The 18694-nt window shown below is 34.2% G+C and overlaps 1 protein-coding gene across 17 annotated transcripts in view; it reads left to right on the top strand.

Moving 5' to 3' along the window:
- Positions 1-18694, top strand: part of PIAS2 (protein inhibitor of activated STAT 2) — a 98471-nt gene that overhangs the window by 10588 nt on the left and 69189 nt on the right. For 15 of the 17 annotated variants that reach the window (XR_013831303.1, XR_013831304.1, XM_079942518.1 and 12 more), the window contains exon 2: positions 13683-14157. Coding sequence is in view for 15 of the 17 variants with exons in the window: in XM_079942518.1 (XP_079798644.1) it covers positions 13683-14157 (475 nt within the window). In the remaining 2 variants the exon portion in view is untranslated. Of the gene's footprint in view, positions 1-3215; positions 4087-13682; positions 14158-18694 lie in introns of those variants that run through there. The other 2 variants (XM_079942525.1, XM_079942524.1) reach the window with 2 other exon arrangements.

Below are 18694 nucleotides of genomic sequence, written 5' to 3' on the forward strand. Positions count from 1 at the left end.
ATTAACCTGTTCTTACCCCTTCTGGGATTCTATTCATTTCTTTTGCCCATGTTTGTACTAGGTTTTTTAAAAAAAAAATTTATTTCTTACTGATTTTGTTATACAATTGGATCTATCTATACTTTCTGGACTCTAGTCTCTTAGTGTAACCCCACCATCACATTGTTTTAATTACTGTAACTTTGTACAGCTTCTGTAAAAACAAACTTCTATTGTTATAGGGCATACATATGTATAGAAAGAAAGTACACAGATCATGAGAGTACAGCTAAATGAATTTTCTCAATATAACCATATGCAGGTCAGGAAATAGAACATTACTGGCACCCTAGAGAGTTCCCTTGAGTCCTCTCCCAGTGACTAACCTCTTCCTTCTTAAAGATACCTACTGGCCAGACTTTAACATCTTAGACTAGTTTTGCCTATTTTTTGAACCTTATATAAATGGAACTATATTACGTGTATATTTTTTGTGTCTCACCTCTTCCTCTCAATTTTGTTTGCGAGATTCATCCTTATTGTTGTATGTAATTGTAGTTTTTTGTTCATTCCCTTCCAATAGCAAAATAATAGAGTTCTAGTTTTTCCTTGTCCTTTCTCGTCCACCCTTTTAATTTTAGACATTTTGGTGGATGTTTAGTGGTCTTAATTTGAATTCCCCTAATGAGAAATTATGTTAAGCCCCTTTTAATATACTTACTGGCCATTTGGATGTCTTTTGTGAGGTGGTTTGCCAAGTCTTTTGTCCATTTTTATATTTGGTCTTTTTCATACTGATTTGTAGGAGTTTATTATATATCCCAGATACCAGGACTTGCAGGTTATATTTTGCAAATATCTTCTGGTTTTCCCAGCCCTATAAGTCTATTCAAAGTTCTGCTGGATTTCTTAACTTATCAATTGCCCTTTTTCCATTGGCAGTTATCTCCAGGGGAAAAGAGGCATCAAATATTAGACTCCATTTTCTAGGCTTCCCTTCTTTCCATGGTCTTGGCCTCCCAGGTTCTTGCTGCCTTTTGTAGTGCTTCTTGTCTTCAAACAGATGTTTTTTATATTATGTTCAGTTTTTGAAGTTTTCATAGGGAGGGTTGGTGTGAAACCGTCTAGTCAGTCATTGAGGGACACAGAAGTAGGCCAGGTCCTCCTGCCTTGTACTTCTTCAAGGAATTTCTTGCTGGTTTGCTCCTCCATAAAATTTTAGTATCGTTTTTTAAAGTTATATAGATACACACATGCAACCTGTTGGGATTTTGATGGGAAATGCATTGAATTTGTAAACCAGTTTGAAGGGAACTACTAGCATTTTGTTATTAAGTTTCTTAACCATGAACATTGTAGTATCCATTTATCTAGGTCTTTTACAGTCTCTTTCAATAAAGTTTTATAATTTTCTTCAGATAAACTTTTGCAAGTATTTTGTTAGATTTATTTCTAGGTACCTTATTTTTGTATCAAATCATTAATGGTATCTTTTAAAATTATATTTTCTACCTTGCTGGTGTATAGAAGTACAATTTGACTTCGTATAACAATCTTGCTATCCTTCTAATTGTGATAAATTGTGTATAGAATTCTTTAGGATTTTCTGTGTGGACAGATCTATCTGTGAATAATGACCTCTTTGTTTCCTCCTTTCCAATTCTTATGCTTTTTTTTTCTTTCTTTTTCTTGTCTTAATGTGCTGGCTAGGATCTCCAGTACAATGTTGAATAGAAGCGGTGATGGGGGCATCCTGATCTTGTTCCTGATTTTAAAGGGAATGCTATCAGAGTTTCACAGTTAAGTATGCTGCTTGCTGTAGGTTTATTGTAGATAATCTTTTCAGGTTAAGGGTGTTCCTTTCTATTATTAACTTTTTAATTAAAAAGAAAAAGAATGGATGTTGAAGTTTATCAAAAGCTTTTTCTGCATCTTTTGAAAGGATCATATGTTTTTCTTCTGTAACCTGTTAACATGATGAAATACATTGATTGATTTTCTAATATTTAAACCAACCTTGTGTTCCAAGTATAAAGTCAGCCCTGGTCTGTCCCTTTTTTCCATTATTGGACTCAGTTTGAATATAGTTAATGTAGGATTTTTGTTTCTAATAATGAGTAATATTGACCTATAATTTAAAAGATATATATACTTTTCCTCTTTCTTCTGGAAGAGTTTATGTAAGATTAGAATAATTTGTTTCTTGAGTGTTTGGTAGAACTCACTTGTAGAATTGTTACTGTTTTCTTTGTGGGACACATCTTAATCACTGATTCAATTGCTTTGGTTATATGATTGCTCATATTTTCAATTTTCAAACTGGTTTTGGTAGGTTATACTTTTATAGAAAGTTGTCCATTTCATTCACGTTCTTGAATTTATGGCATTAAATTGTTAGTCTCTTATTTTGTAGTTACTGTCCTTATCTTTTTTTTTAAATGCTCCCCTTTTCTTGATGAGTTTTAAAAGCTAAAAGTGCCAATTTTAAAAAGCTTTTCAAAGAATCAAATTTTTGTCCTTTTTATGCTCTTTAATGTATCCTCCCCCTACTTAATTTCTGCTTTCTTTCTTTCTTTTATACTTACTTTGGGTTTATTTCTATTCCTTTTTTAATTTCTTAAGTTGGACACCTTGCTTATTAACTTTTAACACTTTGACAGGCTTAAATGATCATGAATTTCTATGTATTTGCTTTCCCTGCATCACACAAGGGATGAATTCTTTAATTTATGAGTTACTTAAAAGTTTTGTTTCCAAACATATGGGTGATCCTTTAGTTAATTTGGTTATTGATTTGTAATTGTGTTGTGGTTAGGCAGCATGATCTGTATGATACAGTCCTTTGAAATCTGTTGTGACTGTGGTCAGTTTTTTGTATTTGAAGAGAATGTGTATTTTCTATTTGTTGGTGCAAAGTTTTATATATGTCCAGTAGTTAGGCTTGTTAATTCTGCTGTTCAAATCTTATATCTTTTTTTAGAGAGCAGGTGTATGTTAGTCTTTTACTAGAATTATTTTTTCAGTTTCCTTGTAGTTTCTTTCAATTTTTAAAATACATTTTAAAATTATTAGTACATGAAAATTTATCATATATTGCTGTTGAATTGAAACTTTTACTCTGTGTAGTGACTCCTTATGTCTAGTAATGCTTTTTGTATTACATATTACTGTTTGATATTAACATACCTATTATTATTATTATTATTATTTTTGGTCAGCTAGTTTTGCCTGATTTTTAAAATTCCCCCTTCCCCTACATTTTTGTGTTCTTTTATTTTAATCTCTTGTGAATGTCATGCTATTGAATTAAAAAATTAATCTGCTGTAATAGTGTTGGTCTTTGTAATTTTAAATTAAACTTTTTATTAAAATAATTGTCAATTCACTGACAGTTTTAAGAAGTAATACAGAGACATCTGTGTACTCTTTACCCAGTTTCCCCCATTGGTGATGTCTTGCAAAACTGTAGTACAATATCACAACCAGGGTGTTGATACTGACACAATATACAGACCATTTCCATCACCACAAGGATCCCTCATATTATTATTTTTATAGCCACACCCATTTCCTTTCCATCCCCTTAATCTCTGGGACCCACTCATTTGTTCTTCATTTCTATGATTTTGTCATTTTAAGAATGTTATATAAATGGGCTCATACAGTTTGTCACCTTTTGGGTTCAGTTTTTTGCACTCAGCATAATTCTCTAGAAATTCATCCATGTTGTTAAATGTATTGGTAGGTCATCCTTTTTTACTGCGAGTAGTAGTCCATGGTATGGATTTGTTTAACCATATACCTGTTGAAAGACATCTGAGTTGTTTACAGTTTTTGGCTATTATGAATAAAAGTGCTATGAAGATTTGTGCATAGGGTTTTTTTTTTTTTTTGACATAAGTTTTCATTTCTCTGGGATAAATGCCAGGAGTGCAGTTGCTGGGTTGTATGATTATTGTGCATATAGTTTTTTAAGAACTTGCCAAACTGTTTTCCAGAGTGGCTGTACCATTTTACATCCCTACCAGCAATGTATGGAGTGATCCAGTTTTTCTGCATCCTTGCCAGCATTTGGTGTTACCACTGTTTTTGATTTTAGCCATTCTGGTATGTACCTAGTGATAACTTAGTAAGGTTTTAATTTGCACTCCCCTAATGGCTAATGATACTGAACATATTTTCCTTTGCTTATTTTTCATCTGTGTATCCCCATTGATGAAATGTCGCTTCATGTCTTTTGTCCTTTTTTCTAATTGGATTGTTTTTTTCCTGTTGAGTTTTGAGAGTTCTAAATATATTCTAGATACTAGTCCTTTGTTGGATTGTCTTTTCATCCTTTTAGCAGGGTCTTGCAAGGGCACAAGTTTTTAATTTTGGTGAAGTTCAGTATATTATTGTTATGCCTTTTGTGAATCTTGCTCTGAGTGTCAAGTATACAAATTCTATGCTTAGCCCTAGATCTTGAATATTTTCTTCTGTGTTTTTTCCCCTAAGTTTTACAGCTTTATTCTAACATTTAAGCGTGTGATCTATTTGGAGTTATTTTTTATATAAAATGTGAGACTTAGGTGGAAATTCGTTTTTTGGTCTATGGATGCGCAGTTGCTCCAGCACCATTTGTTGAAAGGCTGTCTTTCCTTCATTAAGTTACTTTTGCACCTTCACCAAAAACTATTTGGGTGTATTTGTGTAGGTCTATTTCTGGGTTCTCTGTTGTGTTCCACTGACCTTTATGTCTATCCCTCTACTAATACTACATACAGTCTTAATTACTGAGCTAAGTTGTGAAATAGGATAGACAGATTCCTCTCTCTCTATGCTTTTTCAAAATTGTTTTAACTCTTCTAGTTCCTTTACCTTTCCATGTAAATTTTAGAATAATCTCATCTATATCCATAAAAAGTCTTGGTGAGATTTGGGTAGGAATTGTGTTAAATCTGTATCAATGTAGGGAAAACTGATATTGTTACTTTGTTGAGTCTTCCAATCCACAAAGAATCCATTTATTTAGATCTTTTTAGGCTGCTTTCGTGTTTGTAGTTTTCAGCAAACAAGTCCTGTATATGTTTTGTTATATTTTTAAACATATGTATTTTCATTTTCCTAGGAGTGATTATAAATAGTATTGTGTTTTTAACTTGTTTTCACATGTTCTTTTTAGTATATAGAGATGTGATTGGTACTTGTGTGTTGGTTTTGTATCCTGCCACCTTGCTGAACTCAGTTATTCCTTCTGGTAGTTGTTTTGCAGATTCCTTGGGATCTGCAAATACAGGCGGTTTTATTTTTTTCTTTTCAACCCCTATGTCTTTTCTTTTTGTTGTCTTATTCCACTAGCTAGAACTTCCAGCACATCCTTGCCTCATTCCCAATCTTAGGGGGAAGTATTCATTCTTTCACCATTAAGTATGTTAACTCTAGATTTTTTTGTAGGTGCTTTCTGTCAAGTTCAGGAGGTTCTCCTCTATTCCTATTTTTCTGAGAATTTTTATCATGAGTGGGCATTGAATTTGTCAAATGCTTTTTTCTTCATTGCTGTATATATAAAAGATTATGTATATATAATCATGTGATTTTCTTTTTTAGTTGTTAATATAGTGTACTTCATTGATTTCAAACATTGACCCAACCTTGTATCCCTGGAATAGACGCTTCGTTTGGTCTTGGTGTTAATTCTTTTTATATATTGCTGAATTCTATTTGCTAATACTTTAAATATTTTAGCATCTGTATTCGTGAAGGATGTTGGTTTGTAGTTTTATTTTTTGAACTGTCTTTGTTTGGTTTTGGTATCAGGATAATACTAGCGTCATAAAATGAATTTGGAAGTCTTCTCTCATATTCTATTTTCCAGAAGAAATTATTTAGAATTGGTGTTAATTCTTATTTAAATGTTGGGTAGAATTCTCCAATAAAATGATCTGTGTGTGTGGTAATTTCTTTTTGTTTGGAGTTTTAAGATTAAGAATTAAATTTCCTGAATAGCTAGAGATGGGTATTCAAATTATCAGTTTCATATTGAGTAAGTTTTGGTGGTTTGTGTTTTTCAAGGAATTGATCCATTTCAACCAAGTTGCCAAATTCATGTGTGGAGAGTTGTTCTTAGTATTCCCATATTATCTTTTTGATGCTGTGGTTTCTGTAATGATATCCCCTAATCTTGCTATTTTAATTGGGAAGTTTATTTCATTTTTTTGGTTGGAATTATTGACATATTTGCATTTATTTCTACCCCTTCATTTTGAGCATCTTGCTTTTGCTGGGTTTTGTCTCCCTATCTGTTTTCTTGCTGTCTTTTGGGTTGTTCATTTTCCTTCCCTCTTTTTCATGTTTTCCCCATTTTACTAGTTGTGAAATTAGTACTTTTTTTTTGCCTTCTCACAGACTCTTGAAGTTTTCTTGAATTTTCTCTTGAAACTTTAATATATGTATGTATATCTAAAATTACTTTCTTTTCCTTCCTTGCCTGTAGAACACTTTAAACTGCTTACCACTCTTCATGCATGCCATTTTGCCCAGCACTTTTGTTCTATCTTTTCTTAGCCTCACAAATTTGATATTATAATTTTATCCAGTTAATTATCTCCCTCCCCAGGTTTGTCATTTTCTTTGCTCATCATTCTGCTATCTGAATACTCATTCCTTTAGATTACTCTGGTTCAACAGTGATGGGCTTTTACTTTCCCTTCAATGTGTTAGGTGTGCTTTCCTCTTCAGGATTTTTGCACCTGCTGTGTCCTGTGCCTTGGAATGCTTTTTCTCTGATATCCATTTGGATGCTTTATTACTTTTTCAGTTACTTACTCAGTTACCTTCTCAGGGAGCTCTACTTTCTTTAGAATTGCAAATCCTCTACGTCTTCACTTCATTTCTTTCTCCATCTTTATTTTTGTCCATTGTGTTCATCACCACATGTCATATTATGTATTTTATTTAATTCTTTGTTGTAAGTTTGATCTGTCAAAATTCACTGGAATTTTATTATATTTATAACTTAAGTTGGGGAGAATTGACATCTTTTCAGCATTTACTACTTTTGCCTAGTAACATAATATATTCCTTAATTTATTCAAGGTTTTTTAAAAAATGTACTATCAGTTTTTTTTAATGTAGGTCTTGAAAAATTTTTAAATTTATACCTTTGCATTTCATATCCTTATGTTACCTAGATTCATTTTAAAAAATACTGTTTTCCCTGATAAGTCATTTGAAAACATATTTGATGTACAGAAAATTCAAAAAGTTTTGTTGACTGATTATTATTGGGTCTGATTTTTCAGTGGATTTTCTTTTATTTCCAATATAAAAAGTTCTATCATTTGTAAATTGTTAATGTTACTTTTAAGATTTTTACTGTCTAGGTTCTTTGGAATTCTTTTAAATGACACAATATAATGTGTATTTCATAGGTCTTTATGATCCAGTGTTTCATCTTTAAGTATATTTGTTATTGATTTCTGATAGGTATCCTTTATCATATTAAGAGTTTCTTTCTGTTCCTGTTCATTGAGAGGCTTTGTCAGGAATGGATATTATCAAATGCTTTTCTAGCATTTATCCACATAATCATATGGCTTTTTTGTGAACCAGTAAATCTTTTTGTATTGTTTTCATTCTTTATCAATTTTCAGAATACTAATGAGTTGGTTTCCCAATATTTTCTAAAGGAGATCAGTGAGTTGTTTTTTTAAGTATCGTGTGCAAATGATATTTAATATATTTGATGTGTTTGACTCTGATGCAGTTATTAGTCTTTTTGCTGCTCACATTGGCTTGTCTTGGGCTACTGGGTTGTTTTCTGTGTCCTTCTGACAAGATTCCAGTAGTTTTTGATAATTTCTTTGCTTTCTGGATAGGATGTTGTAGGCTTATCTTGTGCCTTTTCTACCCCAGACTTGCCAGTTTCTCAAGGAACCTGGGTTCTTTTTGTGGGAAATGGTATTTAGACCACAATCTTTTTATCCTAGCTTTAAACAAACTGACAAATTTTGTTTAATTAAATCTAAAATACTTTCAGATTAATAGTAAAGTTGGGAAGATAGTACAGTGCCATATACCCCACAACCAGTTTCCCATTCAAGCAAACTTTTTACTATGGAAGCATTCTAACTTACAAAGGTAGAGAATTCCCCGTGTACCCAATACCCAGCAGTTATCACCTCTGGTCTTTTTTCATGTATGTCCTCACTCCCCACAAATGATTTTAGAGGAAATTCCATATATTTTATATAAGTTTTATTCATAAGTATTTCAGTATGTGAATATAAGGACCGAAATCATCTTAACCAAGTAATTTACTAAATTTATGTTAAACCATTTTTATTTTCGTAGATTAAACTTTATTTGGGTACTTTGAGAGCTTTTGTGTCTGTACTCATAGGAAACATTGATGTGTTACAAAAAGACTCATTATCATCTATCTTGGGAAATGAGAAAGAATAGGTGGTATACTAGGTGTTTTGTCAGGCTTTTGCCTAAACTTATGGTTGGATGAGTGGATTCTCCTGCTGAAGTTTGAAAAAACAATAATTTGCATATTTTAAAAACTTGTGTTTTGTGTTCAACCATTTTTTCCATGTTTGTCTTCTATCTTGTATTTGATTTTCTGACTCTTATGCTTTTGAACAGTTTAAGGAACAGAATTCCATCTTTTCCTTGAAGAGTTAGTAGAATTTATTTACTAAGCTATCTTGTCTGGACAGATACTTTTGGAAGTGGAGGGGGACAAAGATAATATACTTCTTCTTGAATCAGATTGAGTAATTTATATTTTTCTAGGAAATAACTTACGTCTATATCTTTAAGTTATTAGAATATAACAGCATGTGCTGTTCTCTTTGTTTAAAGAAATTTGCTTAGTATTTGTGGTCTTTATGTTTCTTTTCTCATTCTCAGGACCATATTCATTTTCTTTCCCTTTTTTGGCCTGACTTTACAGGCTTCTTGCATTTTGCTTTCTAAGTCATGTTTTCTTGCTTTTATCCTTTAATTCTTCACTCTTTTTGAGGGTGTGTGTTTGTTGTTACTTTTTTCATAGGCAGTTTTTTTTGTTTTGTTTTGTTTCGCGATATGTGGGCCTCTCACTGTTGTGGCCTCTCCCTTGGCGGACCACAGGCTCCGGACGCGTAGGCTCAGCGGCCATGGCTCACGGGCCCAACCGCTCCGCGGCATGTGGGATCCTCCCGGAACGGGGCACGAACCCGTGTCCCCTGCATCGGCAGGCGGACTCTCAACCACTGCGCCACCAGGGAAGCCCTGTTGTTACTTTTTTGCTTCTCGAATTGACTACTCAATTTATTTTAAATCTTGTATAAAATGGAAGCATTTAGGGAGATGATCTCCCAAGCTTTGGCTAATTTTATAGGTTTTTAAAATGTGTCTTTTTTATTGTTTCTTTTAATAGATGATTTCCAGTTTTGATTTTTTTTAGCTGAGTTGTTATTTTTATCAGTGCATTGTGAGGAAGAGATCCACATCAAGTATCTCAAGTAAAAAGGGATTTAATTATAGGGACTACATGATTTCACAGGAGTACAGAGCCAGGAACTGGGGCCTCCTGTGACTTCTGGAATTGCAGTATCTTTCTAACTGGCCACATAGTTTTTCTTATGGCATCAGCTCAAACATGCCTTTGATGTATTGATTATGTACCTGATTTTTTTTTAATCCATTCTTATTTATAAGTGAAGGTGTAGATTGTTTTAATATTATAGTTGGGATGGGCGATATTAATAATGTGATTTGTCAGTTTCCGTCAGCAGCTCCTCTCCCTTCCCCATATTATACATCATAGCAGATGGAGGATTTACAAAGCTGTATTGTTCTTTACCATGACTTTTTTTTTGATAGATCTTTATTGGAGTATAATTGCTTCACAGTATAAATACTGTGTTACTTTCTGTTGTACACCAAAGTGAATCAGCCACATGCATACATATGTCTCCATATCCCCTCCCTCTTGAGCCTCCCTCCCACCCTCCCTATCCCACCCCTCTAGGTTATCACAAAGCATCAAGCTGATCTCCCTGTGCTATGCTGCTGCTTCCCACTAGCTAATTACTTTGCATTCAGTAGTGTATATGTGTCGATGCTACTCTCACTTCGCCCCAGCTTCCCCCTCCCACCGTGTGTCTTCAAGTCCATTCTCTGTCTACATCTTTCTTCCTGCCCTGCAACTAGGTTCATCAGTACCTTTTTCTTTTTAAGATTCCATATATATGCATTAGCTGACCCACTAGAGCTTCCCCAAATTCTGTGCTATTTTTGACAATTTTATAGCACCTTCAAGTGGCCTTCACTCCTATATGTAATGTTTCAGTTATATAAAGTCCCAGCTTTAAAATTTTTTAATAATTTTGTGTTACTTAAATTTGACAAAGAAAAAGATTGATTTAAATTTCTAGTCTTAATTTATTTAGCTTTTCTTTAGAAATCAGATTGCTTATGTATCTTTTTAAAAATCAGTTATGCCAACATAGTTCTCTGTAGTTCTTGAATTTCCTTAAAGTTAGTCAGCAAACATTTATTGAGAAATTTCTCTGTATAGAGCACATAGCAATTGTAACTGAAGTATTAGAGGGCAGACTTTGGGAGGCAGTAGGATGAACTGGTAAAATCCACTTGAAAAAAATTAGACTAGAAATGTAGACATCAGAGATTGGTGGAAAGTAACAGTTGAAATCCATTCTTGGTAGTATTCATAGCAGGCTCACCTCAGCTGGTGGCTGCTGAAATTGGTTGAAGACAGAGTTAAAAAAAAAAGGCATCACTTTAAGAAGTGGGATCCAGCAAAGTTTGCCAAGAAAAACATATTCATAGAATTTGATTTAGTAATCTCCTTAGAGAATATCTTAGTAGTGAATGCTAAATAAAGGAGAGGTTTTTTGTTGTTGTTGTTTTAAAATAGAAATGGATGACCAGAAAGATAATGTGACTTGGCCAAAGTCCTAAGTCTTGATGCCAGGACTTGACCTTCAACTAGTGATTGCTGGTGTGAAGCTTTCCACAGGGTACCATTGACTCTCAACACCATCATCTTTGAGCAAGTGCCTGGCAATACTTTATTTTGGCAACATTTTGCAGTGCAAAGACTGTCCTGTCTCCTGTTGTTTCCTTTGCCCTTCCCTAAACTGGGGGATTTCTGTTTGCTTCAGAATGCTGTGATTCTGCATTCATAGTTGGAAGCCTTTCTCTTTCTTCCTTTTCATTTGTATGTTTACAATAGCTATTAGACCAATTACTTCAGCATTCTTTGCCAAATAAAGTTACCATTGGAAATAAGTATTATGCGACCTCCCAGAAATTCCTTTTTGAGAGTCAAGCTTTAGGGTGCCTTGTACTCTATTTTGTCATTTCTGTAAAACAAGTTTCCTTAAAGTGAAGAATACCTGAAAATAAGTACAAGGAGAGAAGCAGTGTATTCTGAGTTAGTTTGATTTCTTTAGAAAGAATCACAGATAACGTGATTGTCACTAGCGTTGTTAGCGTTCTCCATGATTTAATGTTATTTATGCTACCGTAATATGAGCAGATTTCAATTGAAGTATTTTTTTAGGATTGAGGACTTTGGGAAAGATGCATTGCATTTCTTGCTTGGGAGGAAACTTCCAAAAGCTATCGTAGTCCTTATTATGCATGAAACCTTGACTGTTACTGGTGTGCCATGAGATAGGCCAAAAATTTTCTTGTTTTCCATCTTTGTTGTTCATAGCATAAGGGGTAAGATAAATAAAGTCTTCCTTTTACACATGGGGGAAATGACGCGAGTTAAAGTATAACGATCATGGTATTTGTGATATATGTTGCTATTAGAGTATGATTTGAGCCGTACTGTCCAGTGTGGTAGCTACTAGCCACATGTGGCTCCCTAAGCACTTGAACTGGTGTTAGTCCGAATTGAGATGTGCTCCAAGTGTGAAATACACACTGGATATTGAAGACCTAGTATGAAAAAGATCTCATTGACACTTAAAAAATGACTTTTTTTTTTTTTTGCGGTACGCGGGCCTCTCACTGCTGTGGCCTCTCCCGTTGCGGAGCACAGGCTCCGGACGCGCAGGCTCAACGGCCATGGCTCACGGGCCTAGCCGCTCCACGGCATGTGGGATCCTCCCGACCGGGGCACGAACCTGTGTCCCCTGCATCGGCAGGCGGATTCTCAACCACTGCGCCACCAAGGGAAGCCCAAAAAATGACTATTTTTAAACCACAAAAACTGTTTTCATCTTGAAATAATACTTTTTGATGTATTGGGTTGAATAAAGCATATTATCAAAATTAATTTAAAATTTATTTTAATGTGGCTACTAGAAAATTTAGAATTATATATGTGGTTCCTATTTCTATTGGACAGCACTGATCAAGAGTATAAAATGGTTGCTAGGATTACAACTTAGTATTCTCTGACTTGTACAATATGAAATTTGGAGACAATATATGAAGTAGAATTATGATACAGCATGTACGTGCAGATTACTTTGATATATTTAAATTTGTTTGCATTTTGGAAAACTATCAAGTATTGCCAACAATTAAAACCAGAGTTATAGCAGTTGTTCCTGGGCTGTCAATGAGACTTAAAAGTGCAGAACGGAGGAATTATGAATCACTGCCAACTGTAGGTGTGGCCACTGCATACTCACCAGGTTGAGAAGAAATCCCAGGCAGCTGTAGAGTGTGCAGCACTGAGGAGGAGGGCTGGGGAAAGTTTCCTTAAGGTTGGTTTCTGAAAGGGCTTTTGCTCAGCTCCAGGTCTTACGCCTCTTTCTGGCCAGATGGTGCATGTGTGGTACAGATAAATCTGACCCAAGTGTGGTTTACCTCTGAGTTCAGAATTGGCTGAAAATGACTTAAGTAGGTGGGTTTATGAGGCAGTAAGTGCTTAGAATTTACTAGGTTTTGTTGAATTAAATAGATGGTTCCTGTGAAACAGGAACTACTTATAATCTTCATTTTACACCCAAGAACAAGTTGGTAGAGTGGCAAGGAGGGTATCTTGCCTTTTAAGATTTATGACCACTCATATCCTTACTCTTCAAAGCTATTTTTCACATTGGATACTTAGCTGAGAACTTCCATCATTTTAGAAGTTTGACTGCTAAATAAGATGTATGTGGTTTTTAGCTTTAATATTTAAAAATATTATTTTCTTATGTTGTGTGTTCCTTAATATTTGAGCTGGGGTGAAAAAATTCATTGGATTTTGTATTACAGTTCTGTCTTGATTTTGTAGATTTCTTGCTTAACCTCAGAAGTTTTACAGGTACGTTGTTGCAGAAACCTAAATTTTTTTGGTTAATTGGTGATAATACTGTAACAGACATTACATTGTGTATTGGTAGGGCTTAGTTTTGAAGAGGAACATTTTCATTGGTTTAGATTTCATAGTGGTAAAGCAAATATGGGTTTACACTTGGGCATAATCAGATAATGAAGTGGTTAGCAGAAACCAATAGACCATAGATTACCAAAATTGAGTACAGCAAAGCATAATTAACACTATAACTTGACTGTAATTGGTGGGGGAGGGGTGGTGGCTATAGAAACAATAACAATTCTAAGTGATATGTGAAAATGCTGGTTACTAGCACATGCCAGTTGATAGAATGCTAGAAAAATCAGCTTTTACAGTAGATTTTAGATAGGATTTTTATATGCTTGAGGCTGACTATTGGCTTATATCCCTTTTTTTTCTTTCCTTTTAGAATATGGTTTCTAGTTTTAGGGTTTCTGAACTACAAGTGTTACTAGGCTTTGCCGGAAGGAATAAAAGTGGACGCAAGCATGACCTCCTGATGAGGGCGTTGCATTTATTGAAGAGCGGCTGCAGCCCTGCGGTTCAGATTAAAATCAGAGAATTGTATAGACGCCGATACCCACGGACTCTTGAAGGCCTTTCTGATTTATCCACAATCAAATCATCGGTTTTCAGTTTGGATGGTAGCTCCTCACCTGTAGAACCTGACTTGGCTGTGGCTGGAATCCACTCGTTGCCTTCCACTTCAGTTACACCTCACTCGCCGTCCTCTCCTGTTGGTTCTGTGCTGCTTCAAGATACTAAACCCACGTTTGAGATGCAGCAGCCATCTCCCCCAATCCCTCCTGTTCATCCTGATGTGCAGTTAAAAAACTTACCCTTTTATGATGTCCTTGATGTTCTCATCAAGCCCACGAGTTTAGGTAAGTGTTAGAGAAATCTGTTTCTTCTGGACAAGAGAGTAAGTAAAGCCAGAGGCCTTCAACTGTTAATTAATGATTGGCTGTTAGTATTATAAAACTGAGGCATTAAAATACCAAATGTTTAAATGTACAAATAAAAAGAAATATTGGCAACCATGACAGAAATCTAATATAAAACTCTTCATTCGTCAAACTTTCTTCTTATAGCTTAGAACTCAAATTGCTTCTGTGTGTGTATGAAAAGACACAAATCTTATTTATTGCTGTGGTTCCACCTTTTGATGCTTTTACAAAGAGACTTAGTTTCTGTTTAACATAGCTTTTTAAACTGTTTTCCTAAGGAATAAATCTTTTATACTTAATTTTTTCCTAACATGGCAGAGTTTGACACACGTTTTTTAGCTTTTTGTTTAATAACCGTTGACTGCTTAGAAAATGTAGCAAATTTTATATTATAAACGTTGATACACGTGACTTTAACAAATTTATACCTAGGTTTATGACTTCTGTGCTGTAATGGCATATTTTCTTACTGGCTAATGAAATTATTTACAGAGGTATTTGAATTTATTGATAAAATAAATTGTTTGGGAAATTAGCATTTCATAGTTAGTCCGGGAGGTCATTTTCCTTTCCATCCTAGGAAGAACCCTTTTTGTCTCAAGTCATTTGAAAACTCTCTTAAATATATCAGTGTGCTTTTTTAGTTTTGTATAGGACTATACTTGTACATCTTGGTTGAACTAGAAGGAAATTTTGAGGGGCAGGGCTGGTTAATGGGGTCAGTATGGCCTGATGGTGGCAGGCCAAGGTGGCTGTGCTTTTCCCAGGCCCTTTCTCCTTGCTTTGTTTTTGTTTAACAAAACTGAGCCAGGGAGGTAGAGTAATGCATTTTATTCCTTCATTACATTCATTCTGAAATAAGGATTCTGTGTTTGTTCGCATTTGTGCAAAGTCCTTTGAGTAGAATTATTGCATCAAAGAGTAAGGACTCTTGATAACATATCACTAAATTAGTTTCCAGAATAGCTGTGCCAGTTTAAATTCCACAAAGTGCGAGAATGTCTCTCGTTGCACTTTTTACTTCCTGCCTTTATTGATCTTTGCAATTTCGGTAGATGGAAACTTGTATCTTGTTTAGATTTTTCATTTTTAAAATTAATAACAGGAACAAACATTTAAAATGTTTATTACCCAGCTGTGTTTCTTTTATGATTTTACTTTCATTTTTAACTTTTTTTTTAACCAGGTTCATTTATCTGCTTAAAATGTTTCCATAATTTATTTTTTTGTTCGTCCTTTTTTCATGGTTTTTGGTTCATACCAATGTACATACTGTGTCATGGCTCATTCACATGTTTCTTAGGAGTTATTGCAAATTTATTTCTTCGTGTTTAGAGAAAGAGTCAGACGAGTAATGTGCTTAGGTGACCCTACCTCATGGAACTCCTCAGGAACATGGCTAAGGCAGGACTGAGCATAAGAGGCCATGTGGGGTTCTGGTTACAGGGGAAGGTGTTTCAGAACCGGATTGAATGCCTGGAAGGAAGATGACTGGAGATGGAGAGAAGATGCAGCAGCATGTCTTCTCTGCTCCTAGTGTCAGCGGTGTGCCAAGCAGTGAGCTCTTAAGAGGCTTTGTGCCTTGCTTTCCATACTTTCCTTTGTTCAGAAACAGAAATAGGAATTTTCTTACTTTTCTGTATTCTTCATAGAGTTTCTCTTTCATTAACCTCAATTAAAGGAAGGTAATAGGCTTTTTATAAATTTACTAAAATAAAATTTTTGTATCTCATGTGGCTTAGATAAAATAACGCCAGAGGCATTTTTGTTGAAGAGTGGGTAAGAAGAAAACCTGCCTTTTGCTCACAGCTTACATTAGAATGTAAGAAATCCATAAAACCTCAGAGCTTATAAAATAACTTTCTGCTCCTGAGCTAAAAAATTGTTGACTCATGTATTTTTCAGGAGTTCTGCCTATCATTGCTTTTATAAACTTTATAAACAGATTTTGTTTATAACAAGGCTTAAACATTTCCTTATCCTGCCTTCCCCAAAAAGAAAAAAAAAAGAATTTTCTTAATGTATATAGTCTTATTATTTCAGATTGATAAAACAGTGATCTAAAAAAGGCTGTTTTAGACTTTGAAGTAGAAAGTTAAAAAATCGGCGTAATACCATATAGTCTGCCAAATAAAAGTGGAAAAATTTAATCATTTCCAGTAACAACCTTCATATGAAAATATTTAGTGTCATGATGTCTAAAGCAATGCAGTGACATTTAGAAATTGCCTTAAGTTTTAATGATTTGGTTATATAATGTTGAAAATACTTGTAAAAATTAAAATTTGGGGTAAATCCATTTATCTGGAACACTGTTATGGAGAAACCTATTTACATTTGGGAACTGAGAATTAAATTAGCCTCAGGAATTGAAAGAGAGAACAAATCCGTATTTCAAAGCACATATTCTTTACATCCGTGGGCCAGTCAGTGGCCCACGATTTAATATGTAGTTGATTAGATGATTTCTAATCCATCAACATACTATTGAGCAGGAATTAATTAACAACATGGGAAAGATTGAAAGAGCCCTGGTAGAAAAAAAACAAACAAAAAGTCAAAAAATGTCGTTCCAAAACCTCTTGGGAATATTGAAACCAATAGTCCTTTAGTATTGAGGGAATCGCTGTTACAGCAAGATGCATGTATTGATGCCAAATAAAACCCCCAAACAACCACGACGAGTATATTCTACTTAAGAAGATACATTATTACATAGTTTTGCAGTTTGGCTTTATTAAAATTGTTTAAATAAAATTATTTTAGCATTTAAAATGACAATCTGTGGCATCTAGAAAGCATGAGTGTACACAGTAATACTAAGTGAGGTTCTCTATAGCTGAGGTTTTACTGTAACAGATGCATAATCCCCTAATCTGAAAACAGGCTAACAAAATCTCTCTTCTCTTCCCTTAAATAGCTATTCTAATTTGCTCTCACAGGCAGTATTTTTGTCTTTTTTTTCAATTTTCTGTTTTCTTTCTTCTCTTCTTTTTTTAAGATAATTTCTTGTGGTGATGAAATCCTTTCTCTTTAAAAAGTTTGTCTGTATTCAGTCTGTACAAAAGAATACATAAAAAACATTGTTATAAAGAATATCCATGAATGAACACCTGTGAAACCACTGCACAGTTTTTAAGAAAGGAACATTGCCAGTATCTTTGAAGCCATTTCCTTGCCTTTTCCTTTTTGAGTTAAATCACTATTCTGGATTTTGTGTTTCTCTCTTTTGCTTGTTTTACCATATGTGTATAAAAAAATGTAATGTTTAATTGGATTGCTTTTGAAATTTATATGATGGTATACTGTGTATATGTTCTTCTGTGACTAGCTCTTTTTGTTCACTCTGTTTACAAACATCTACATGGCGATATGTCTAGCTGTTTGGTATTTTGTGAAATACCTTCAAAGTATTATGAGTCTTTGATTCCTTAAAATTTTTTCATTGTGCTTTTCAGATTACAAAAGTAATTTATGCTAGTAATTGAAAATTCAAACATAGAAGTATAACAAAAAGGGAAAGTCCCTCATAACCTCATTTATTACTCAGCTTGAGTCATATCAATAATTAACTGTTTCTCTGCGTATTATGTCATCTTTTTTCTCTTCCCCTTCATTAAACAACGCTCTTCTAACCACAGAACCACTGTGCCACTTTTCTGGTGGAGGTAGTAGGCATTATTCTACTTGTACCACTGTGAAAAGTGCCCTCTGGAGTTCTGCGCCTTGACAATCTTTCTTAACTGTATTTCTTAGAAATATATTGTACATCTGTAGATTATAGTAAGTCTGTTATCTTGTAGATGTACCATAACTGAACCAGTATTCTGTAGATGTACATTTTCAGTTGTTTTCAGTTTTTATTATTTATTCAGAAGTATTTTAGTGTATAACATATCTTGGGCACTATTCTTGCAGTCTTAGAAACATTGCTGCTGTGAGCATTTTTGCATATGTGTTTCTGAATACTTGCGTTGCATATTCATGAAATGTAAATGCCTAGATATGACTATTTTGGGTCAAGGAGTATGATTATTTAATATTTTGATATTCAACTTTTGTAGAGAAATTTTGGTTGCTTCAGAAGCATCATAGCAATTTATACTCCCAATAATGTATGAATGTATTATTTTCCCTACACCTCATCAGCATTGTGTTGTTGTTGGTCTTTTCATCTTTGTAATCTGATAGGTGACAAATTAATGAGCGTCAGCATCTTTTCTTATTCTTAAATTTCTGAATATTAGGAAATACTCATTAAGCCTCTGGGTGTAGTTAAACAGGTTTAAAGTGATATGCACATTAATGTAAAGCCATTAAATCACTTCACAATCTCACTTCTAAAGAATTTGGATAAATTCATTTCTGTTAACTCAGTTAACAAGTATATAATGAGGATTTAATTTGGATATGGTCATGTAGCCTAATTGTGGAGAAGTCAGAAGTATGGAGTGGGCTTTAGGAATTTTGCTGT

This window comes from Stenella coeruleoalba (assembly GCF_951394435.1).
Source record: "Stenella coeruleoalba genome assembly, chromosome: 14".
Lineage (NCBI taxonomy): Eukaryota > Metazoa > Chordata > Mammalia > Artiodactyla > Delphinidae > Stenella > Stenella coeruleoalba.